General features: G+C 41.4%; 2 protein-coding genes and 1 pseudogene across 4 annotated transcripts in view; 2 read left to right on the top strand and 1 right to left on the bottom strand.

Annotated features, from left to right (window-relative positions):
- Positions 1-8,561: 8,561 nt before the first annotated feature.
- Positions 8,562-25,778, top strand: part of LOC117067497 (schlafen family member 12-like) — a 139,989-nt gene continuing 122,772 nt past the window's right edge. For all 3 annotated transcript variants that reach the window (XM_033184157.1, XM_033184154.1, XM_033184158.1), the window contains exon 1: positions 8,562-8,843. The gene's annotated coding sequence lies outside the window, so the exon portion shown is untranslated. The remainder of the gene's footprint in view (positions 8,844-25,778) is intronic.
- LOC117067500 (serine/threonine-protein phosphatase 4 regulatory subunit 2-like) lies at positions 17,848-19,515 on the bottom strand. Its single transcript, XM_033184164.1, is given in 3 exon segments — positions 17,848-18,508; positions 18,510-18,600; positions 18,602-19,515. Coding segments are annotated over 3 exon segments (1,143 nt in total). The 5' UTR covers positions 19,297-19,515; the 3' UTR covers positions 17,848-18,151.
- LOC117068004 lies at positions 22,650-25,213 on the top strand (annotated as a pseudogene).

Raw genomic sequence — 25,778 nt, forward strand, 5'->3', positions numbered from 1 at the left:
TCTAATGTTAGCGATTTCAAAGAAGTCAGTGTGGAGAATAGTCTTTAACACTGTAATAATGAAGAATAAGGGAACAATAAAGGCAACTCAATTGTTTTTACGCAACAGGTCAAATTAAGAATCTATGATGATAGTTCGTTAGATTCAAATGTAAGATTAGGAACTGGTGGGGACTAAGAATAATTGACTAACTGGGTTGTACTTTAGAATTCTCAATGTTTTCTACAAAGTCTTAATATGGATGGATAAAGCAATTAACTAGATGAAATAACTAAGATAAAAGAGAAGCTTTGGAAGCTGTGAGAAGCTTCTAAAACTTACTCTTAAAAAGGGAAATATAATATTATTATGGAAGCTTTGGAAATGGAGAAAAGCAAAATTAAAAGTTCTTAAATCAGGCTGGGTGCAGTGGCTCACGCTGGTAATCCTAGCACTTTGGGAGGCTGAGGCGGGTGGATCACCTGAGGTCAGGAGTTCGAGACCAGCCTGACCAACATGGAGAAACCCTGTCTTCACTAAAAATACAAAATTAGCTGGGCGTGGTGGCACACGCCTGTAATCCCAGCTACTCCGGAAGCTGAGGCAGGAGAATTGCTTGAACCTGGGAGGCGGAGGTTGCGGTGAGCTGAGATCGCACCACTGCACTTCAGCCTGGGCAACAAAGGGTGAAACTCTGTCTCAAAAAAAAAAAAAAGTTCTTAAATCATCTTGTTATCTGGGTGTAACATTTTTTTCATTTTTGCTTACTTATTTCTATTCTTTGTTGATACGGAAACATACTTTCACATAGTTATGATCAAGTTGTGCTGTCAACTTTATATCCCATATGTGTGCTTTTTCCATTTAATTGTTGTGTGAGATATTGCTATAGACTACATTATTGTTCCCAATATTTCATACCCGTCTATCTCTATACCCTTTGTAGTTACTAATGTTAGAGGTAGAGATATTTTCCACCCCTATAATCTGGCCTTAGTCATGTGACTTGGAATGTTAGTAGTTGTGATGTGCACTGAGGCAGCACATGGACTTTCAGCATTGGGTTTACTGTCTCGGGTTTCTGCTATTTCCATACAAAGAATGTACCCTGGGTGGTGCTCCAGCCACTGAGATATGTGAATCCAACTCCAACTCAACTCATGGTCTGGAGCCAAGTTCCACCAGTCCTAACTAGCTCCACCAAAATCCAGTTGATCTGAAAGTGCATGAATGAGAAATAAAAGCTTATTATTTAATGACTGAGATTTCAAGGTTGTTTGTTTTGTAGCTGTAGCCGACTAATGCAGGCATTTCCTCATGTTGTAGCAGTCTTCAATATAATCATTTTTAATGGGTGCACCACATTCTAGCCAGATCATATGAAATTTCAATGATCATTCTCTTGTTATTTGTGTCACTAGCAATTTTACACCAATTAAAATTAAGCCAGGCACATACTCAGGCATACAACCTTTTCTTTTTCTGGTATAGTGATAAATCCCTGGAGATAGGTTTACTGGATGAAAAGGTGACCTGGATGAAAGAATCATCTTATTCAGATTAGTTCTGATGGGAAGTGAACAGAAAACCCCAATCACTGCATCTGATAACGTATACATTTTGCTGCATCAACTAAGAGAACAAAATGCTGATGTCAGGTTCTGATGACAAAAAAGGCAATGATATCTTGGAAACAGGTGACTCTAAAAGGGCTGCAAGGGAGCACAGAGAGTGAAACTAAGGCTCACCACCCTAATCCGGAGCTGTAGAGGAAGAACTTAACTTGGAGAACTATGGGTAGAAACATGAATTATATAACCTCGACACTGTATTAAAATAAAATCTGTGGTCACTTAAAACTGACATAGGGTACAAAGAGAAAAGAAAAGATGCCTCTGACCATGAACAGGACCTTTTAATATTTTTTTAATTAAAAAATTTTTTGAGACAAGATCTCATTCTTTTTGCTCACATTGGAGTGCAGTAGCGCAATCACAGCTCACTGCAGCCTCGACTTCCCAGGTTCAGGCGATCCTCCCACCTCAGCTTCTGAGTAGCTGGGACTACAGGTGTGCGCCATCACGCCTGGATAATTTTGGCACTTTTTGTAGAGACAGGGTTTTGCCATCTTGCCCAGGCTGGTCTCAAACTCCTGAGCTCAAGCAATCTCCCTGCCTCAGCCTCCCAAAGTGCTGGGATTACAGGCATGAGCCACCGCGCCCAGCCTAAACAGGACTTTTTAAAAAGAGAAACTCTGGCATGGAGAAACCCATTTGAGAAAAGAGGAGAAACTGCAGAGGTCAACTCGATCTTCTATGAAGCTGACTTGCCTCCATTTCCCCAAGGTTTTGGGCAAGCTGAACATAAAATTATTTTCAAGAAGCTTCAATCTGAAATAAATACAAAGTTTATAATAACCACATGCTACTATTTATTGAAATCTTACTATAATCAGCTACAATTTGCTAAATGCTTTGCATACATTCTCACAACAGCTCTATGAAATATCTACACATTATCTCCACTTCGTAAATGATACAACTGAAGCACAGAGAATTTCACTTTCTCAAAGTCACATATCAAGTAAGTGGCCAAGCTTGTTAAATGTGACATTTAAATAGAATCCTTATTCTCATAATCCAAACTCTGAGAAGTTATAAATACTCTGAAAATACTCTCCAGTGTATGCTGGAATATTCAGAGTGAACAAGAATACTTCTGTTTTCCATCAGGGTCCTCTGTCAAGCTCCTGTCTCTGGAAAATGTTAGCCTTTATTGTAAGCACACAGCTGAGTAGCCTATTCTGTTTCCTACAGTTAATATCTGCAGTCATCACAGAGCCTCTTGGTCATTCTGGAAAAATCAGAATTTCTTGATCTGCAAAGCTCAGGATCAGACTCTGGTCATCTTCCTGATCCATCCAAGGTCACGCCCTCCTGACATGAACTGCTAGATCCCCTCTGAGGCTGCTGCATCTTACCTTCTCCCCTTGCAACCTTGCAGGCATTTCCTGGTGATGTAGAATTATGATGTCCCCACCTTCCTTCCCTTAAAATCCCTGACAAATATAGGTACAACGTCAGAGCAGATATTGCTGATTATCAAAGGAAATGGGCATTTAGAAAGTTCCAGGGACAGTGTTTTCTCTCTGAATCTACCTCATTCACAAGGGGAAGGAGAGCCCTTAGCTGCCCCATTCAATATCTTCAGGTAACAGAAGGCAAATATGATTTTGAAAGAAACGGGATCAGTTTTCACTTCTGTTCCTTCTTTCATTCTCAAAGGAAGCAGGTGCTTCCTTCCTAGCCAGCCAAATATGACAAACCCCACTAGCCAAAGGCTAATACATCAAAATACCTTTACAGTCCCATTGATGTCTCCTCTGATATATACAGTTACAATAAACATATATTAAGTGCTTAGTATGTGCTAGACATGGTGCAAATATTTTTAAAAATATATCTTTTAACCCCCCAGCCAGTCTTTGAATTATGTATAGCAGTAAGGTAGGATGAGGCAGTGTAAGTGTTAAGAGCTTGAGTCCAGGGGTCAGATCAACTCTGGCATGGAATTTCAATTCTATTCTTAATTGGCTGGATGACCTTGAGCAAGTTACTTTACCTCTTTAAGATTCAGTTTTCTCATCTATAAAACAGAGGTAAAATTCATACCTATGTCTTAAGGTAAAGTGAAGATTGAAAGCTAATACTACATTTAGGCTGACCATGGTGGCTGACACCTGTAATCCCAGCATTTTGAGAAGCCGAGGCAGGTGGATCACTTCAGCCCAAGAGTTTGAGACTAACCTGGGTAACATGGTGAAACCCCATCTCCACAAAACAAACAAACGAACAAGCCCCCAAAATTTGTGAGGCATGGTGATGCGTGCCAGTAGTCTCAGCTACTTTGGGGGCTGAGGTGGAAGGACCACTTGATCAACCAGGAGGTTGAGGCTACAGAAAGCCGCTACACTGTAGCCTGGGGGACAGAGCATGACACTGTCTGAAAAAGTAAAAATAATAAATAAATATGACATTGGCTGGGCATGGTGGCTCATGCCTGAAATTCCAGTACTTTGAGAGGCTGAGGTGGGAAGATCACTTGAGGTCGGGAGTTCAAGACCAGTCTGGCCATCATGGTGAAACTCTGTGTCTACTAAAAATACAAAACAATTAGCTGGGTGTGGTGGCACGCACCTGTAATCCCAGCTACTTGGGAGGCTGAGGCAGAAGAATCACTTGAGCCCGGGAGGCAGAGATTGCAGTGAGCCAAGATCATGCTACTACATTCCAGCCTGGACGACAGAGTGAGACTCGGTCTCAAAAAATAAAGAAACAAACAAATAAATACGACATTTAAATAAAGCATAGTATGTGGAAAGCTCTCAATAAATTTTAGATCTTAATAGTTCCAATTTACAGCTGAGGAGACCCTGACTTAAAAGATAAATACTTAGGGCCAGTTTCGACGGCTCACACCTGTGATCCCAGCACCTTAGGTGGCCAAAGCTGGAGGATTGCTTGAGGCCAGGAGTTTGAGACCAGCCTGGGCAATATAGAGAGACTCTATCTCTATAAAAGTTTTCTTTTAATTAGCAGGGTGTGGTGGCATGCTCCTGTAGTCCAGCTACTTGGGAGACTGACGTGGAAGGATTGTCTAAGCCCAGGAGTTCAAGGTTACAGTGAGCCATGATCATACTACTGCACTCCAGCCTGGACAACACCACAAGACTCTAGCTCTAAAAATAAATAAATAAGTAAATAAATAAACAAAGAAATCATAAATACCTTACCCAAGATCACAGCACTAGCAAGTTCTGAGTCTGAGATCTGAACCCATGTCTGTCTGACTCCAAAGTCCGTGTTAGCTTCTATGTTCTTCTGTTTGTACGTCAAAGTTAAAGGCATAAGTCTCCTTCCGTGTTGACAGTAATTCATTTGATTTTACGTTGAGACTTGGATCAAATACACTTAGAATACTGATGGTGTTCTTAGCCTCTAAATTTTTCTACAAAATCAACATGGTTACTTAAATGACTTATATAATAGGAAAATGTTCAGAGGATAGCATTTTGTATACTAAGAAACATAAAAGATATATCTGTCATTACAAGTTCTATATAATTACATTATAGAAAGATTAGAAAATAGAGAACCACAAAAGAAAATTCAATCCCTATGATTACCGCCGAACCATGCAGCTACTTTCACTTTTGCTTGTTCATTTCCTGGGCTAGTCTACCGGCAGATAGATTTTAGCAGAGTTGTAATCATAGCATACATTCCATTTTATATCCTGTTTGGGTTGATTGTTCCAGTGACCCCTTTCTTCTCTGCAGTCTCCCATATAGTATGTGAGGCATTTCCCACATTGCAGCCTAGGGAGAGGTGGTTCTCAGTGCCTTTGAGTAAGGAGCCAAGATTATCAGTGCAGTAGTGCCCCTTATGTTCCAACTGGTTTCATGAGAGCCGGAACTCATGCCTATAGGGAAGAAGATGATGGGCAAGTAAAGGAGGAGAAAGTTCTTCACCTAACTCCATAAAATATGGGGTAGAGCGGGCTGGGGTGGGGGCAGACATTTTAGGGAACTGCGCAACAGAGCAACACAATTAGGACAGAAGCAGCCTCCTTTCCTTGCTTCCCCATGGGTCATTGTGGGAAGATGGCATGTGGGTGTGCCCTCCTTGTGCAGTTGCCAGGCACAGAAATCAGGAGGTCTGTAAAGCAAACCTCTGTTTGGCTAAAGGTACCAAAGGGTGGCAGAATCGGTGGTCCCCAAATATGCCATTTTGGCATAAGGATTATTTTGAGCTAAAGGCACTTGAAAGTAGCAGATGCATATGAGGATGCAAAGGCATAAAAATAATATAATAGACTTTGAGGACTCGGGGGAAGGATGGGAGAAGGGTGAGGGATAAAAGGCTACACATTGGGTGCAGCGTACACTGCTCGGGTGATGGGTGCACCAAAATCTCAGCAATTACTACTGAAGAATTATCCATGTAACCAAACACCACCTATTCCCCCAAAACTGTTGAAATAATAATAATAATCATAAAAAGAAAATAGAAGATGCAAAAAGGGAATCTTAATCTTTTTTTCTTCCTGAAAACAGGAGATAAAAGTCCCATGTGAAAGATGTCCTCCCTGTACCAGGAGAAGAAAAAGCATTCTTTGACAGGGGTCATAACCAGGATAATCCTCTACAAACAGATCTTGCTAAAATAACCCTTATCTTCCTTTGCCTCCACACATAATTTAATGTAATTACTTTTCTACAATTGCACTCTTTGCTCATCCTACTACATAAGCATTTAGGTTTCAGCACTTCTTCAATTTTCTATTGGGGCTCCTATATGTAAAAATCTGTATGTTTTTCTCTTGTTAATCTGTCATAGGCCAATTTAATCCTCAGGTCTAGCCAAAATCCCTAAGAGAACAGAGGTAAAGTTTTTGCCTTCCCTATAGTTTCTGGTAGTGAAAATGGGACCCTAGAAGGCTGGGATGCGCCACTCACTTCAGAGCCTGTAGGTGGGATCCCGGAAGAGCTGAAAGAACCTGCAAATGGTAAAAATTCTTACCAAAGTCAGCTCCCCCACGTATCTACCTGCAGTGCCCTGTGGAGAGGAGAACGTTAAACATTTTCCTTGTCTTTTCCTTTCCAAATTCAGATCGGCAGGAGAAAAACATTTGTAAGAATGAGTTCTTTGAATTGTAACTTTTATAAATTTGGTCTGGTTATGACTCACAGCCTCCCAGGAATAATAAAAAGTCCTTGTGTGCATTGTCGATGTCGTTTGTGTTGTTTGTCACAAGGAAGAAAATCGTAAGATGAGATCTTCTTTCGTTTTACGTCCCGAGAGCCCGGTTTTAAAATAGTCTCTCTGGTCTTCGCCGCCAGGGGGCGCAAGCATTGCTGGTTTGCATCAGGCGGCCAGCCTGGAACCCAAGATCTAAGATAAGCAGCATTTTCGTCCGACTGTGCCAGCTCTCAGAGAAGTTTGTCTTAATAAAAGGTCCCAGTCCATAAGAGGCGTTTGTCATCTGAACCTTCATTGTCTTTTTTATTTTTGAGACACGGTTTCACTCTGTCGCCCATGCTGGAGTGAAAAAAAAAAAAAAAAAAAGTGCAGTGGCGTGATCTCGGTCACTATAACCTCCACCTCCCAGGCTCAAGTGATTCTCCTGCCTCAGTCTCCCGAGTATCTGGAATTTCAGACATGCGCCACCAAGCCCGGCTAATTTTTGTATTGTTTGTAGAGACGGGGTTTACCATATTAGTCAGGCTGGTCTGGAACTCCTGACCTCAAGTGATCCGCCCACTGCAGCCTCCCAAAATACTGGGATTATAGGCGTGAGCCACCGCGCGCGGCAAAAGGGCTGCATGGCTTGCATCCTCCTTGGGGATGCCTCTTGCATCCATGGTTAAGTGATAAAAGCCTTATTGATTTTAAGCTATAAAAACTTACTGGTTTTGAGTCATAATTAAGATAGGTACAGCTTTGAAGATTTGAACTTTTATATCTAAAAGGATTTTGCTTTGAAAGAAAGCTGTCATCCTAAACAAATGTCTATGGAAAGATGAGATCGAAAGAAAATATTAATAGGCAAAAATGAGAATCAACTTTTACCAAAATTATTACATTTTGTGTTTATGTATACCTCATTCATGGCTAAGATTTTAAATGAAAATTTTAAGATCTGTTTTTGTCTGTCTCTTTGTTTATGACTATGTATGTGTGTTGTGTATATGAGATGTTTCTCTACCTCCTGATGATATTGCACCGCTACTTGATATTCTAATTCAGAATGTCTGGGGAAGGACCTTAGCATCTGAATTTTTAAAAACATGCCGAAGGATTTGGACAAGCAACCAAGATTGGGAACTAATTATCTGATTAATGAATGACATCTCTAATTCAATTACCTCTAGTGCACAGCACCTTTTCTTATAGCTAAAAATGATTGCTAAATCCACACTGTAATAATTTTTTCAAGGTATAAAGATAGACACCCAAAGAAATGGAACAAGAAACCAACAAGAGCTCAAGGGAATTGTGACTCCTGTGGGCTGTTGAGGGAGACAGCAGGTAAAAAATTAGCAGGAACTTGATTAGAACGATAGCAACAGTATTGGCAGCTAAATTAATAATAGTGAATCCAGCAGGAATTTCATCTCGGCTCCAGTTACAACTATTAGGATTATGTAGGCTACTATAAAAATTAAAAGAGAAAGTCAGTGAGATGCACCGTTTAATTTCCTTTCTGGCTCTTTCACTGTTTCTTTTCATTTTGTTTTTTCCCTTTTCCTTGCTAACAGAAAAATATTTCTTGAGTAACTCAGGCCTACTATACAAGGTAACAATTCTCTCCTCCCTTTCCATCTTCTTCCTCTCCATTTCTACTCCTGAGAGAGTAATCCTTAATAACAGTTTGGTGTGTATCCAAAAAAAACTTTTTTGTAGCATTGTTCTCCAGAGTGTTTGAAGGATTTCTTCTGATAAAGTTTCTTTAGTCTTTAGCCAGAACTAGTCTTTGACCCACTTAGTCTACTGATAAGCAGGAAATAGCACATTTTTTCCCCCTTGAAGCTAGAAAGGCAGGCCTAAAGTGAGTAGGAGCATTCTGAGAAATGGAAACTTAAAAAAGGCGGCAACCTTCTAGTTTCATTCTCAGAAATACCAAAACAGCCTTTTTCCTGGGCTTGTTTTTCTGCAGAGAGCTCAGATTTGAGAGCCATTTCTAGCCTTTGAGGGTTACCACTGTCTTCAGCCAAACTGTAGGGACTCCTAAGTATATCAGAACTCCTGGAACTTTCTCATCTTTTCAGCATCTCAACCCTGTGGAATCTTTTAATTCTCAAGGTAAGTACAGATTGTCCGGAGAGATCTAAGCCATGCCTATTCAATGGAATGGAGAGTCTCTCAAAGAGACCTCATAACTCTAAGATGAAAATCCCCTCTGTGGCTATAGACTCTTCCAGACATACCCACTTTAAGCAAGAGAGGACGAAGTAGACACTTTACGTGTACACTTTTAATAAATAAATGAAATAGACAATGAGAGGAGCTGGCCCTTAGACTGGACTCACCTTGTAGCTGAGGCCTGGGATGTAGGACTCCAGCCCAGAGAGTCCTACATCCTGGCTGGGCTGAGAAAGAGAGATGTAGAGGGTTCTCATAGTTCTGGGGAGCAAACCTTCAGATGAGACCAGGGAGGAGCCTTGGGAGGAAGGGATGCTTGTGAAGATTCTTTTTTTTTTTTTTTTGAGACAGGGTCTTGCTCTTTCACCCAGGCTGGCGTGCAGTGGTGCGATCGCAACTCACTGCAGCCTTGACCTTCCAGGGCTCAAAGGATCCTCCCGCTTCAGCCTTTGAAAGTGCTGGGACTACAGGCACTGAGCACGAGGTTGCCTGGCTAATTTTTTTTGTTTCTGTTGAGAGGAAGTCTTGCTAGATTGACCAGACTGGTTTCAAACTCCTGACCTCAAGCAATCGTCCTACCGTGGTCTCCCAATGTGCTGGGATTACAGGCGTGAGCCACTGTACCCGGCTGTGCCTGTGAAGATTCTTTAGCAGTTAGCTGATTGCTTCATCGCTATGAAAAGGGGTTTCTTATTTTGATTTTTCTTTTTTTTGAGACAGGATCTCACTCTGTCACCCAGGCTGGAGTGCGGTGATGCAGTCGTGGCTCACTGCAGTCTCGACCTCCCCAGGCTCAAGTGATCCTCCCATCTCAGACCCTCTAGAGGAGCTGAGACTATAGACCATATACCACCACACCCAGCTAATTTTTTTGTATTTTGTAGAGACTGGGTTTCCCTGCTCAGAGTGGTCTCAAACTCCTGGGCTCAAGCAATCTGCCGATCTTAGCCTCCCAAAGTGCTGGGATTACAGGCATGAGCCACTGAGCCCAACTGTGTTTTCTTGTTTTTCATAATATATACACTGTTTTGTTTTCAGAGAAACTCAAGCTGTATTGACTGGGAAACTATGATCTAGTTGGATTGAGATGTAATTTTTGAAAGTGCGTCACTGCATTGGGTTATGTTGTTTACCGACATTAATTAAAGTAGATACTTGTGAAAGCCCTAGGTGTTCTGTCTAGCTATGTTTTTACGTATGACTTTTGCTTGCCTGTGTTTGACAGAAATAGACCCATGTTTTTCTTGTTATCAAATGTGTTTCATAAAATAAATGCTATCACAAATACCAGGGAGATTATTCCAGAACGGTTATTCTTACCAGAGTAATGAAAACTCTCTTGTCTTCCAAGAGGCTTAATAATTTGGGAGACCAGTTTGCGCAATGATTAAGAGTCTAGATTTTGCGCCGGGTGTGGTTGCTCATGCCTGTAATCCCAGCACTTTGGGAGGTCAAGGTGGGAGGATCGCTTGAGCCCAGAAGTTTGAGAACAGCCTGGGTAACATAGCAAGACCCCATCTCTACAAAACAAACAAACAGAAAAACTAGCCAGGGCTGGGTGCGGTGGCTCACGCCTGTAATCCCAGCATTTTGGGAGGCCCAGGAAGGTGGATCATTTGAGGTCAGGAGTTTAAGACCAGACTGGCCAACATGGCAAAACACTGTTTCTACTAAAAATACAAAAATTACCTGGGAGTAGTCGTGCGTGCCGGTCATTCCAGCTACTCAGGAGGCTGAGGTGGAAGGATCACTTGAACCCAGGAGGTGGAGGGTGCAGTGAGCCGAGATCCCGCCACTGCCTTCAAGCCTGGGCAGCAGAGCGAGAATCTGTCTCAAAAAGAAAAATAAAAAAACTAGCCAGGCATGGTGGCATACACCTGTAGTCCCAGCTACTTGGGAGGCTGAGGTGGGAGGACTGCTTGAGTTCAGGAGGTGAAGGCTGCAGTGAGCTATGACTGCACCACTGCACTGCAGTCTGGATGACAGAGCGAGACCCTGTTGCTAAAAAAAAAAAAAAAAAAAAAAAAGAGAGAGCGAGAGACAGAGTCTAGGTTTTGATTAGAAGCACTAGCATTTAGAATCAAATACTCCTGGATTTGAGCCTCACCCATATGACTCTGAATATGTCCCCCAACCTCAGCTTCCTCATTGATAAAATAAAGGTAACAGTATTTGTTGTGAGGAATCAATGAGATTATGTATGTAAAGGTTTTGGTACAGTTCCTGGCTCAATAAATGTTAGCTCTTTCAGCTCATGAGGAGCACAAGCATCAATCTTCCTACTATGCCGTTTGTTTTGAATCTGGACTTGATTGACTTGATCTTCTTATATCAGAACTCTTGATCCCAGGCCTTGGTAGAGATTTCTGCTTCTGGCTGCTTAAGCTTTGGCATATATCCAGGTTCTCTCTCCACATTTGGATCCTTTCTCCCTTTCAGTGTTTGGCTAAGCTATGGTTTTTAATCTGGGGTGAGGAGCAGTATCTCATAAACAGCTCCCACCAGTGACTGGGCCCATTCTGGTTCTTATCCATTGGATTGAGATGGAAGAGGAGCAATTAAAATAATAGACACGAATTGCCATCGATCGCCAGGCCCCTCAGCTTACTTCTAAATCTCTCTGAACTCTGCCGGCTTAATTCTAAATCTCTCTCAACTCTGCCTACTTCTCCATTGTCACCACCTTAGTCTACATCACCATCTGTTCTCATTTGGGCTGCTGAAACCATATCCTGAAAAGTCTTTTCCATGACTGCTCTAGCCTGCTTCAGCTAGAAAGAACTTTAAAAAATGTTTGTCTGATGCCATGTCTTCCTGCTTAACACCCTCCAGTGGCTTCCCATTACTTTTTTTTTTTTTTTTTGAGATGGAGTCTTGCTCTGTTGCCAGGCTGGAGTGCAGTGGGACGATCTCAGCTTACTGCAACATCTGCTTCCTGGGTTCAAGCGATTCTCCTGCCTCAGCCTCCCGAGTAGCTGGGACTACAGGTGTGTGCCACCATGCCTGGCTAATTTTTTGTATTTTTAGTAAAGACGGGGTTTCACCGTGTTAGCCAGGATGGTCTCCATCTCCTGACCTCGTGATCTGCCCACCTCGGCCTCCCAAAGTGCTGAGATTACAGGTGTGAGCCACTGTGCCCAGCCCTTTCTTTTGAGACAGAGTCTCCTTCTGTTGCCCAGGCTGGAGTGCAGTGGCGTGATTTCGACTCCCTGCAACCTCTACCTCCCAGGTTCAAGCGATTCTCATTCCTCAGCCTCCCGAGTAGCTGGGACTATAAGTGCAGCCCGACTAATTTTTTAATTTTTAGTAGAGATGGGGTTTCACTATGTTGACCAGGCTGGTCTCAAACTCCTGACCTCAGATGATCTGCCTGCCTCGGCCTCCCAAAGTGCTGGGGTTACAGGCGTGAGCTATGATGTCTGGCTGGCTTCTCATTACTCTTAGGGTAAAGTCAGGAATCCTTAAACTGGTTTACCGAACAATGCACAGTCGGACACCTGAGCATCGTTCCAACCTCATCTCCTGCCTCTATCCCTCCAGCTCTGTGCTGTCAGTCTTTTGAACTTGACATACTCCTTCTTACTTCTGTCTAGAAAATTATTCCCACCCTTCTTCACCAAATTAACTCTTCATATCATTTGCATTCTTCAGATCCTAATTCAAATGTTACTTTTTCTGGAAATCCTTCTCTGGACCCATTTCCCCTCCAACTGCCAGGTGAGGGCAGTGTTTCCACTCTAAGCTCCCCTGACATTCTAAACTTTTGTCCATAAGAGTCACTTGTTTACTGTCTACCTCTTCAAGAAGAGGGACCACGTTTGTTTTGTTCACCAATGTCTTTTCCAGATTTAGCACAGTGGTAGGCAAATAATAGATATCCAATAAATATTTGTTGAGTAAATAATTTATGACTATTATTTATATTTAAGTATGAATTGAGAACAATTTCAATTTTAACAATTGAGACGTGCCCAGTTCATTAATATGCATCTTTTAAAAATAGTTTCTACATGCAACATTGTATTAAGCATCTTCTTGATGAAATGTAATATAGCCTTTGAAACCTATAACTAAAAGCGTAATAACTTGGAAGGGTTGTAGTGGTGTTATGTGATAAAAGTAGAATATAAAATTCTGTTCATTTGATGCTTACAAATTGTGAGAGAATGTAATATTATTAAGATGATAAGAGATAAGGGAGATAAGGGTGAAAAGGTTATTGATCGTCATAATATTGTTTATACAATATATAAAACTGAATGTTGTAGTCTGCCATTTTTTCTGTGTCAAACAATATATATTTAATAATGTGATAATTATATGATTTTGAAGTTTTTTTTGTTTTTGTCTTTTGGGTTGTTTTTGTTTTTGAGATAGGGTCTCACTCTGTCACCCAGGCTGGAGTGAAGTGGCATGATTTTGGCTCACTGCAACCTCTACCTCCCGGATTCTAGCGATTCTCCTGCCTCAGCCTCCCGAGTAGCTGGGATTATAGGCACCTGCCATCATGTCTGGCTAATTTTTGTATTTTCAGTAGGGGTGAGGATTTCACTGTGTTAGCCAGGCTGGTCTTGAACTCCTGGCCTCAAGTGATATGCCTGCCTTGGCCTCCCAAAGTGTGAGGATTGTAGGTAAGAGTCATGGTGCCTGGCCTGATTTTGAAGTTTTAAAAAAAGTTTTCCCATAATCCCAAGGGAGCCAGGTACTTTATAAATTTTTTCTTGATAATGTCCCTGATGCTTTTTATTCTGTTATTGATTTATCTGCATTATCAATTTTTTATCAAACAAGTTTTGCTTTTGTGCCTTTTTTTTTTTTTGAAATGGAGTCTCACCCCCTTTTGTGCAGGCTGGAGTGCAGTGGTGCCATCTTGGCTCACCGCAACCTCCACCTCCTGGGTTCAAGCAATTCTCCTTCCTCAACCTCCCAAATAGCTGGGATTACAGGCACGCACCACCATGCCCAGCTAATTTTTGTATTTTTAGTAGAGTCGGGGTTTCACTATGTTGATCCACCTGCCGCAGCCTCCCAAAGTGTTAGGATTACAGGCGTGAGCCATCGTGCCTGGCCTGTGCCTATTTTTAAAAACCATTCATTTATGTTTTCAAATTTCTTTCTTTTTTTTTTTTTTTTGAGACGGAGTCTCGCTCTGTCACCCGGGCTGGAGTGCTATGATCGGATCTCAGCTCACTGCAAGCTCCCGGGTTCACGCCATTCTCCTGCCTCAGCCTCCCGGGTAGCGGGGACTACAGGCGCCGCTACCTCGCCCGGCTAGTTTTTTTTTGTAGTTTTTAGTAGAGACGGGGTTTCACCGTGTTAGCCAGGATGGTCTCGATCTCCTGACCTCGTGATCCGCCCGTCTCGGCCTCCCAAAGTGCTGGGATTACAGGCTTGAGCCACCGCGCCCGGCCTCAAATTTCTTAATACATATTTTGATGGAAACAAATCTTTCTCAGGTATTATTTTAGAGGAAGAAATCTACTAGAGTTTTCTGTGTATTAATTTTTTTCTTTAGGTCTTAAAGGGAGAAGAAAAGATGAGCAGTTACTGAGGTTTCTATTTCATACAAAATAATTCAGACTTTTCTATTTCTATTTCTATTATTTACTATTTCATACAAAATAATTTTAGATATAGAAGAGAGTTGCCAGACTGGGCCGGGTGGCTCACACCTATAATCCTAGCACTTTGGGATGCCGAGGTGGGTGGATCACCTGAGGTCAGGATTTCACGACGATCCTGGCCAACATGATGAAACCCCATCTCTACTAAAAATAAATAAATAAATAAATAAATAAATAAATAAATAAATATTAGCCAGGCACGGTAGTGAGCACCTGTAATTCCAGCTACTTGGGAGGCTAAAGCAGGAGATTCACTCGAACCTGGGAGATGGAGGTTGCAGTGAACCGAGATCGCGCCACTGCACTCCAGCCTGGGCAACAAGAGCGAAACTCCATCTCATAAATAAATAAATAAATAAATAAATAAATAAAATAAAAGAAGAGAGCTGCCAATATGAAAATTTTATCCAAGGAAACCAATGGCATGCTATACTTGAAAGAATATGTCCATAGGAATAAACATTAAAACTTTAAAGCTTATATGTCACAAATGGCACTTTGCATAAATAATCTGACAAGGTTGTTTTAATGGTCATAAAATATAGACGAAGACAGTTGTAAGTTTTATTACAAGGAGCATATCAGACATATGAGTAAGATTGTGAAAGATTTCACCTTCTACATAATTTCCTGCTCAGGAGTCTATTTCCTTTTCACACCTGCATCAACCACCATTTTATTTGTTCATTTTTTAAAAATAATAAAGATGCTAGTGAAAAAAAATGAAGACATTAGTGAGTTGTCTAAAAAGATGGAAAACCAGACAAAAAAGCAAAACAAGGAAAAACAAAACTTTTAATCTTATTAATTAATCAAATAAATTGCTTTCTGATTTTTCAATTTCCTCCTGCCCTTACACTTATTATTCCCTTTATTTTGTGTTCCTCTGTGATCTAGTTCTTTTTCTAAGTTCTGTAAATGTTGATACAATTCACTCTACTTTTATCTTTCTCTTTAACCAATATAGGCATTTGGGGCTATGGATTTTTCTCCACATATATTTAAGCCATGTCATGGCAATTTGATGTGACCTAAACAATTTGTCCCCAGCAGGCAAATTCTTTGTATCTCTCACAGCACTGTGTTTAGTGTGAGCTTTCATTGAATATTTCCTGCACGACTGAATCAAATAATGAAATGTTTTCATGGCATGCACGAATGCATAGTCAAGCAAAAGAGAAAGTGACTGTGCAGATTGTGGCACAATTCCGAGAGTCTTAAGAGCCCCCTTCTCACCACAGCACGGCTAAGTTTTATTGATTTGCACAACCACTCTCAAATACAAGTTCTTTGAAATACAAAAGACTAAGAATCATTGATTTTCCTTTTACTTCATTTGTCAGATTTACCACCTCCCTTGACCATCTTCATTTCCCCCACTATCCACCTAAGAATGTATAGTCCAAAAGTTTAACTTCTCTCTTCTTTCTATTTTCCTTCTTTCTCTTTTCTTTCTTTCTTTTCTCTTTCTTTCTTTCTTTCTTTCTCTCTCTCTTTCTTTCTTTTCTTCTCTTCTCTCTCTCTCTCTCCGTCCCCACCCCTCTCCTCCCTCCCTCCCTCCCTTCCTTCTTTCTTTTTTTGAAAAAGAGCGGGAGTCTCGCTCTGTCCCCACGCTAGAGTGCAGTGGCGCAATCTCGGCTCACTGCAAACTCCACCTCCTGGGTTCAAGTGATTCTCCTGCCTCAGCCTCCCGAGTAGCTGGGACCTACAGGAGCTTGCCATCATGCCCGGCTAATTTTTCGTATTTTTAGTAGAGACAGTGTTTCACCATGTGGCCAGAATAGTCTTGATCTCTTGACCTCGTGATCCACCTGCCTTGGCCTCCCAAAGAGTTTAACTACTTTCTTACCAATATTCTCAATACCTATGTCCCACTCCCCTTCAAATTTTTTTGGAGGTAAAGGTTTTTAAAAAATTTTTAAATAACATTAATATTTATTGCTTTATTTGAATATTGTATTGAAAGCCCAAGCATTCAGTTTATACACAGAAATTATACAATTATATACCACTTCACAAAGGCAGTGAACACATTACATTCTACAAAATCTACTTTACAGAAATTTTAAAACTCTAAATATCAAAAGGTACAGCTGAAGAAACAGGTATAAATTTGGCAGCCAGTAATTTTGACAGGGAAGTTGCAGCTTCCATGACTTTAAATATGTAAATTTGAAAATGTTGAATTTAGAGTAATCATTGTGCTTTGTGTTGATCTGAAGAATATAACACTAGCTGTCAAAGAAGCATGTTCAAAAATATTTAATTCACTTCAAAATGTCATACAAATTATGGTGGTTTCTATGCACCCCTAAAGCTTCAGTCATTTAGTTCAGGTACATACTAAAGTAATATGTTAATTCTTCCAGTACAGTGGTGTTTCATACCATTGACGTTTGCATACACTAGAATAATTTAGAAAGACGTGTAGTATTCACAATGTTCAGAAAGCAAGCAAAAGATCAAGGAACCTGCTTGGTTCTTCTGACACGGACTCATATCAGCTTCATAAACATTCATTCTACAAAATAGTAAGCTAACATTTGAACACAATTTCCAAGATAAAGCATATTTTCTCATAAATAATGAAGTCTTTTTCTCAGGCACCTCAGAAGTATACAAAAGAATTTGAGTTTGAACAGCTTTCTTGGAATGTGTTTAACACATTCCATTCAACAGACTCAAGATTTCCAGGGTTTTACAAGGGCCAGATTTGTTTTTTTTTTTTTTTTTTTTGAGACAGAGTCTTGCTCTGTCACCCAGGCTGAAGTGCAGTGGCACCATCTTGGCTCACTGCAAACTCCATCTCCTGAGTTCATGCCATTCTCCTGCCTCAGCCTCCCGAGTAGCTGGGACTACAGGGGCCTGCCACCACGCCCAGCTAATTTTTTTAATTTTTCGTAGAGACGGGGTTTCACTGTGTTAGCCAGGATGGTGTCGATCTCCTGACCTCATGATCAGCCCGCTTTGGCCTCCCAAAGTGCTGGGATTACAGCATAAGGACCAGATTTTATTTCAGTTACTCAGAAGAGAAAGAAAATGTCTTCTGAAAGAGGTGAACTCAATCATTACCAATAGAAAAAGTATCCACTGTTTTCATCTCTTATAGAAACAGAAAAATATAACATTCCCCCTAGATTAATTATATATATATATATAATGTATGTATATATGACTTAAAGTTCCATTGTATGTAGCCAAACAATAAAATCTGGAAACCAGCATGAAACCCTATAATTCACATGTTAAAATGTTGAAACTATGACCAAAATATGAAAACTGCTAGAGCTATCAGAAAGAGACAAAAAGCTTCTTGCATATGTATAAACTAAATGTGATAATCTCAAAAAAGTTTTCAAAATTATAATTACCTTCCAGTTTCAAAACTTTAATCCTAAATTTAAAAAAATGTATACACAAACCACTGATTTGCCCAGACCAAGAAAAGAAAGAAAGAAAGAAAGAAAGAAAGAAAGAAAGAAAGAAAGTCAGTCAGTGGTAAGGTAAGCAGAACCCAGAGGAGCTGATGTTCACAGTTCTTACATGTACAACTCTTTCAGGAATTATCCATAAAGTACTTTATTTTACAACCTGCTTCTTTTGTAAAACTAAAGGTCCACTTTATTACATAAAAGTTTTATACAGTGTTAAAACCAGAACTGTATGTAAAATACTGCATCTAAATGTTTCTAAATAGTCTTGTTCCATTGGTTCATCGGTAACTTCTGTGGCTTCATCATCATTTTCCATGGATGATTCTGAAAGAATCTCTCCAGTTTTACTGGGATTGGATCCTACTAATTCTTTTGTTTCACAGCAGTCAGAAGAACCACTACTTTCAAGGCCTTCGTTTTCACTACCTTCCGAATGTAGTAAATCTTTCTCAGCTTGAGACACATCAGATTCCTCCATTTGATTATTTTCCTCAGAAGTCTCTTCGTTCACAGTTAAGGCATCATCAGATTCTTTTTCTTGATTTTTTTCTTTCTGGGATCATTTCTCTTGATGACATAAAAGACTCTTCTTCCTCTTCATCCTCTTCTTCATTCTCTTCTGTACAGTGCTGCTGATGGGCTTTCTTTGTCTTTATCCTGAGATGATGATGCTTCTGTTTCTTCTACCATAACTGAAGAAATTTCGCTGGAAGTCGTTTGACTGGCTGTTTCTCCGACTTCACCTTCTTTGTCAAACCTGAGTCTTTTTACCTCATGCCCCTCAGCTTCCACAGCATATTCATCTGGATGTTTATTTTTCAAAGGGCTCACTGAGGAAACTTCTGATTCAGATGTCAAAGAGTCACTGTGATTTTTCTCCTCATTTTGCTGCAGATTTGCCTCTTTGCTGTCTGTGCTCTCAGGCAAGCCATTTCTTGTCACAGGGGCTGACAAAGAAATCTTTGATCGATTAAGTGGCCTGGGTGTCCCAGGCCCATTTATATTAGACCTCTCAGTATAGCTTGGTGAATTTCCAGGAAACATAACACCATTCATTCGATTTAAACTATTGGAATTGTTTTTCTCTGAAGAAGGATAAACACAGCTAATAACCATCACATTCTTTTCTACTCCTCGAAGAAATTTGTCTGTTCCTGTATAGTTTCTCCTTGGATCTGTTAACAATTCACATAGTCGCTGAACAGTAAAAGGGATACCATTAAATCCAGCGACAATTTTCAGTATTCTTTCCTTCATTTTGTCAAAGGCAATATATTGGACATTAGGGTTGGGAGGACCTCTTGGCTCAGGAGTTGAAATTCTGAAATCATCCATCACTTTCTCCAGTTTGAAAATAAAATAGCCTTTAAATTGGGACCTCTAAATCATTGTTTTTCCAGTCTTGGCTACGTGACAAAGAAACTGATCCAGGACAGGACAAACTTCCTCTCCCTGCCTCTTCTCAAAATCTCTCAGCGCCTCCTGGAGCCTCTCGACGTCCATGGCTTCCGGCGTCCCTCACAATCTCCGCCTCCCTCCGCGGGTCTCTCAGGACCGGAACCCCTCCCCCGACCCCCCCTCGACGCCCTCCCCCTCTCTCGCACACACTACGGCACGCAGGTGATGGGGGAGGGGGCGGGGGGAACGAAGGGAGCCCGGGAAGCGTGCGAGAGAGCGAGACCCACAGAGCGCAGAGCGAGCACCTCCCCAAGCCGCTACCACCAACCCTCCCTTTTATTTTTTAATGTTATGAATTATTTCAAACTTACAGAGAATTAAAGAGAACAATGTAATAAACACCAATGTGTCTGCAACCCAAATTTAATAGATGAGGTCAGTCTGATAACTTATGGAAACTTTAAAAATATGCACAAAAGTAGAGAGAACGGGATAGTGAATTCCCACTTATCCCACTTATACTTATTAGTGAATTACCCACTTTCAATAATCATTGATATTTTGCCAATAAGTGTTATCACTTATTGGCAAATTTTAACCCTTTCTCCCCATTTCTATCTAGTCAATCATAGCACCATTTCTAAATATCTCTCAGATGTGCTCAATTCTTTTCATCCCCACTGCTACCACTCAGGCCCCGGCCACCATCATACTCACAGGATTACTGCAAAACCTCCCTACTGGTTTCCTCCTCTTTAATTGGTTCTCCACCCTGGATTAATAATGTGCCTCTACCCCTTAAAAAATTAGAATACGGTAAAATTAACATTTTTTGATGTACAGTTCTATGAGTTTTAACACTTTTTTTCTTTTTCTTTTCTTTTCTTTTTTTTTTGAGACAGAGTCTCACTCTGTCACCCAGGATGGAATGCAGTGGCAAGATTTCGGCTCACTGCAACCTCCACCTCTCAGGATCAAGTGATTCTCCTGCCTCAGCCTCCTGGGTAGCTGGGACTACAGGCGCGCGCCACCACGCTTGGCTAATTTTCGTATTTTCAGTAGAGATGGTGTTTCACCATGTTGATCAGGCTGACCTCCAACTCCTGACTTTGTGAGAGGTCCGCCTGCCTCAGCCTCCCAAAGTGCTGAGATTACAGGCGTGAGCCTCGGCACCTGGCCCTAACACATTTTTTTAGAGCTGTTAAGTCTTGCGATGTTGTCAGGATACAGAACAGTTCTATAACCATAAATAACTTACTTGTGCTACTCCTTTGTAATCGTAGCCTCCCCCTTCTCATAACCCTTGGAAACCACAGGTCTGTTTTTCGTCCATCACGTATTTTTTAAAAACTTCCGTGTGTTCATGCCACTCCCATCCTTAAAACTCTTCTTTGGTTTTCCACTTTTGTAAGTAGTGGCCCTTTTCTAATTCCCTAGCCTCCTCTTTCACCATCTGTCACGTCACCACCCGCCCCCTATTGCTCTTTTTTTTTCTTGAGACAGGGTCTCACTCTGTCACCCAGTCTGGAGTGCGGTGGCACAATCTCAGCTTACTGCAACCTCTACCTCTCGGGTTCAAGCGATTCTCCTGCCCCAGCCTCCCAAGTAGCTGGGATTACAGAAGCCCACTACCACACCTGGCTAATTTTTTATATTTTTAGTAGAGACAGGGTTTTGCCATGTTGGCCAGGCTGGTCTCTAACTCCTGACCTCAGGTGATCTGCCTGCCTCAGCCTCCCAAAGTGCTGGGATTACAGACGTGAGCCACCGTACCTGGTCCCCCATCGCTCTTAAGTTCTGGCCAAACTGAGCATTTCCCTCCCTCCCTTCTCTCTCTCTCTCTTTTTCTTTTCTCTCTCTTTTCTTTTCTCTCTCTTTTCTTTCTTTCTTTCTTTCTTCTTTCTTTCTTTCTTCTTTCTTTCTTTTCTTTCCTTCTTTCTTTCTTTCTTTCTTTCTTTCTTTCTTCTTTCTTTCTTTCTTTCTTTCTTTCTTTCTTTCTTTTTCTTCCTTCCTTCCTTCCTTCCTTCCTTCCTTCCTTCCTTCTTTCCTCTTTCTTCTCTCTCTGTCTGTCTTTCTTTTCTATTAAGACGGGGTCTTTCTCTGTCACCTAGACTGGAATGCAGTGGTGCAATCACAGGCTCACATGATCCTCCCGCCTCAGCCTCCTGAGTAGCTGGGACTACAGATGTGCACCACCACTCCTGACTAATTTTTAAATTTTTGCTTTTTAGAGATGGAGTCTTCTTATGTTGTCCAGGCTAGTCTCAAACTCCTTGGCTCAAGTGATCCTCCTGCCTTGGCCTCCCAAAGTGCTAGGATTGAAGGCGAGAGCCATTGCACTGGCCTGAATATTTCTTTATTGCTTTAATACACTATTTTCTTTGCTGATTTCAGGCCTTCTCAGATACTATTCACTCTGATTTTATTGCTTTAATTCCTTCTCCTAATCACCGATTCCTTTACTGGGCTAATTTAGATCTTAGGTTAGATGCCTTTTTCTCCTGGAAGGTTTCCGTATTCATATTAGGTTGATGGTTGCTATTAAGTGTTTCCCCTTTCAGAGTACTTATCATGCATTACTACAGTTGTTTTATTCAACTGTATTTCCTTCCAGACTATAAGCTCTGAGAGGTGGGGGGTATGTCCACCCTTGATTTGCTGCTGAATCTCCAGCCCCCAGCACTTAGCAGGAACTCAGTAAATATTTTTGCATAAATTAATAAATGCATTTTGTGTTTACCTACAGTCTACTTCTTTTTTTTTTTTTTTTTTTGAGAGAAAATCTCCGTCTGTTGCCCAGGCTGGAGTGTACTGGCATGATGTTGGCTCACTGCAACCTCCACCTCCCAGGTTCAAGCGAATCTCCTGCCTCAGCCTCCCAAGTAGCTGGGATTACAGGTGCCCACCACCACACCCAGCTAATTCACCACGCCTGGCTAATTTTTGTATTTTTAGTAGAGACGGGGTTTCACCCTGTTGGTCAGGCTGGTCTCGAACTCCTGACCTTAAGTGATCTGCCTGCCTTGGCCTCCCAAAGTGCTAGTATTACAGGTGTGAGCCACTGTGTCCAGCCAAAATCTACCAGGCTGCAGTGCAGTGGTGCGACCTCAGCTCACTATAATCTCCTCCTCCTAGGTTCAAGCAATTCTCCTCCTCAGCCTCCTGAGTAGCTGGGACTACAGGCGCCGACCACCACGCCCAGATAATTTTTGTATTTTTCTTGGAGATAGGGTTTTACCATGTTGGCCAGGCTGGTCTTGAACTCCTGACCTCAAGCGATCTGCCTGCCTTGGCCTCACAAAGTGCTGGAATTATAGGTGTGAGCCACAACGCCTAGCTGAGATTCGTGTTTTAATCGTTTTATTTGCAGAATGAACATAAATCATCTTTGATGGTAGAATTATCTTACCCAGGCTTGTTCATCCATGTAGGAGAAATGACTCTTGGAGAAGTAAATAGTAAAAAATTGCAGAAAACTCAGAAAGACCAAGAAAGGGTGTGAGTTATGTGGGCCGCATGTGGTTTATTAAACTCAGGGGGAGGAGTGATTCAGATGGCCAAGAAGGATGAGTGTCTCATGGAGATGGGACTGGATATAGTACAGTCTCTGAGAGAGCTTATTCAGTCTTCAGATTTGCAAGCTTTTGTCGAGCCCAAGCAACAAAGAAGGTCTTATAACATTTTTGTTAAATCTTGGAGTAGTGATCCTTTCCTGGAAGACAGTTCCTTCAAGCCCCTCAGTTGCAGCCTGAGATCTTCACTATACTGTAGATCTGGGACCTCTGTGCTTTTCATGGATTCAAGAAAGGCATTCTATTCCCGAAAAACCAAGAAAAGGAATGCAAAAATCTTGGGGAAAGAACCTTCTGGTAAAGGTCTCAAGGTTATACATCAAGACCTCAATAACTTGGATCCTGCTGCCTCAGTTTTCCAAAAAGACCATCTGGTATATGGTGAAATCTTGCCTTTTCCTGTATTTCAATTTGTAGAGTTTAAACAGTTTTCTGCTAAAACTGTCCAAGAACATGTAAAAAACATAATTCCAGGGTATGTATCTGCATTTGCAAACACTGGGGGAGGCTATTTTTTTATTGGAGTGCAAGACAATTTGACAGTATCTATTGGAATTAAAAAATACATTTACCCTTTAGGACTTACATATAATTTTATACACACACACACACACACACACACACACACACGCACACATAGCCTGCATACATACCAAATATACAAGGTTATTCATAACAGCAAAAGATTGGGGGAAAAATCCCAAGTGTCCATCAATAGGGACTATTTGAATATAATACGTCCATAAAATAGCATATTAGATGTTAAAAAAAAAAAGAAGAAGAAGGAAGTTCTTTGTGTATTGATATGGAAAGGTGTCCAACATATATTGCTAAGTTATTCTCATGTCATATAATTGTTCTTTGTTTGCCTGTGGCAAGCAGAAGATTTGTGTAATAGAGGGAGCCTCATACTAATCTGTAAGTGATGCAAGAATTCTGCTTCAGGACAGGTAGCTCTAAGGGTCTCTCAGTCCAAGACGGCTGAAAATTCACTGTCGAAAAAGTAGGTACTTACTGTATAAGAAAGGAGAAAATATTTGTTTGTATTTGAGTAAAGAAATTTTGGAAGCATAGGCAAGAAACTTTAAAAAAGCGTCTGTAGTAAGCGAGAAGGGTGAGACTAGGAAGGCAGGAAATGGGAAGATGGGAGTAGGAGTGCTTTGGTATTTGGCATGGAATATGTTATAAAATTATTATTATTATTATATGAGACAGAATTCGCTTTTGTCTCCCAGATTGGAATGCAATGGCGCAATCTTGCACCAAAATTACAGGCCAAAGTACCTGTAATTCCTGCACTTTGGGAGGCCAAGGTGGGCAGATCACTTGAGGTCAGGAGTTTGAGATCAGCCTGGCCAACATGGTGAAACCCTGTCTCTATTAAAAATACAAAAATTAGCCAGGCATGGTGGCACATGCCTGTAATCCCAGCTATCCAGGTAACTGAGACACAAGAATTGTTTGAACCCAGGAGGCAGAAGTTGCAGTGAGCCAAGATCGCATTACTGCACTCCAGCCTGGGTGACAGAGTTCAAAAGAAAAGATGTTCTTAGTGCACTAATTGTTAGAATTGATTGACAATAATTTGGCTTCAGATTCAACGTTGTCAGTGCTTCTCTTGGAAGAAAGGTAATGACTGTCTCAAACAAATTTTGTCTATAACTGGGGTTATTGGTACTGAAGAAAGTCGGGGCCTGGGGTGGTAGGTCTGAATCAAGTAGCCCCAAAGACCTTCCTCTTTTTTTTTTTTTTTTTTTTTTTTTTGAGACAGAGTCTTACTCTGTCGCCCAGGCAGTGGTGCAGTCTTGGCTCACTGCAAACTCCACATCCCGGGCTCAAGTGATTCTCCTGCCTCAGCCTCCCGAGTAGCTGGGATTACAGGTGTTTGCCACTATGCCCAGCTACTTTTTTGTACTTTTAGTACAGATGAGGTTTCACCATGTTGCCCAGGCTGGTCTTGAACTCCTGAATTCAGGTGATCCTCCCACATTGGTCTCCCAAAATACTGGGATTACAGGGGTGAGCCACCGTGCCCGGCCCCAGATACCTTCCTCTTAATGTCCTAAACCCTCAGGAGCCCTCACCTGATATTACATAGTTTGAGAAAAACTGCTCTGGCCCTCTCACTGATGTTTTTAAAGATTCTCTAGCTTCATAGTGAAATTAGTACCTGGAATGGACGCAATGCTCTGTGGGAGTCCCAAGGACGCAAGGACAAATATGGGAGTTCTGGGATGGACAAGAGGAGTTTATCAGGTGAAAAAGCTAGAGGAAGGCATTAGAGTCTCAGAGCACACCTACACAAAGGTACAGAGTCCCTAGATCACATGGGGAGCGGTGACTACTTTGGTGCATGTGGAGTGGAAGCATTTGTTAAGTACTTAGTCTGATCTCTGTCAGTTACTAAGTGTTATGTGGAATATTAAAGAAATGAAAGAGACAGTTCTTGCCTTTATGTAATTTCCTCAGGAAGCATGTTCCATTATAAAAGTAAAGAAAAAAGAAGACCTATTCAATTACTAGGTAAAGGGACATTGAATGTCATGATTTTCTACGTTTGTCAGGTGGGGGTAGTCTGTGGCTTGCAGGGCAGGGCAGGGCAGTAGAGTGTAAGCAATAGAAGATCTGATGTCTGAGAGACTTGGGTGCAGACACAGGCTCTGCCATTTCCTAGTGGTGTGACACTGGACATTGGGCAAGTCATGTTGCCCGGTCTGGCCTCTAACTCCTGGGCTCAAGCGAGCTTTGCACCTCAGCCTCCTAAGTAGCTGGAATTACAGACATGCTACCTCACCCAACTTTCACTTGACATATTTGAGTCCCTGTTTTCTCACGTGAAAATGGGAA

This window comes from Trachypithecus francoisi, unplaced genomic scaffold (assembly GCF_009764315.1).
Source record: "Trachypithecus francoisi isolate TF-2019V2 unplaced genomic scaffold, Tfra_2.0 Lachesis_group20, whole genome shotgun sequence".
In the NCBI taxonomy this organism is placed as follows: Eukaryota; Metazoa; Chordata; class Mammalia; order Primates; family Cercopithecidae; genus Trachypithecus; species Trachypithecus francoisi.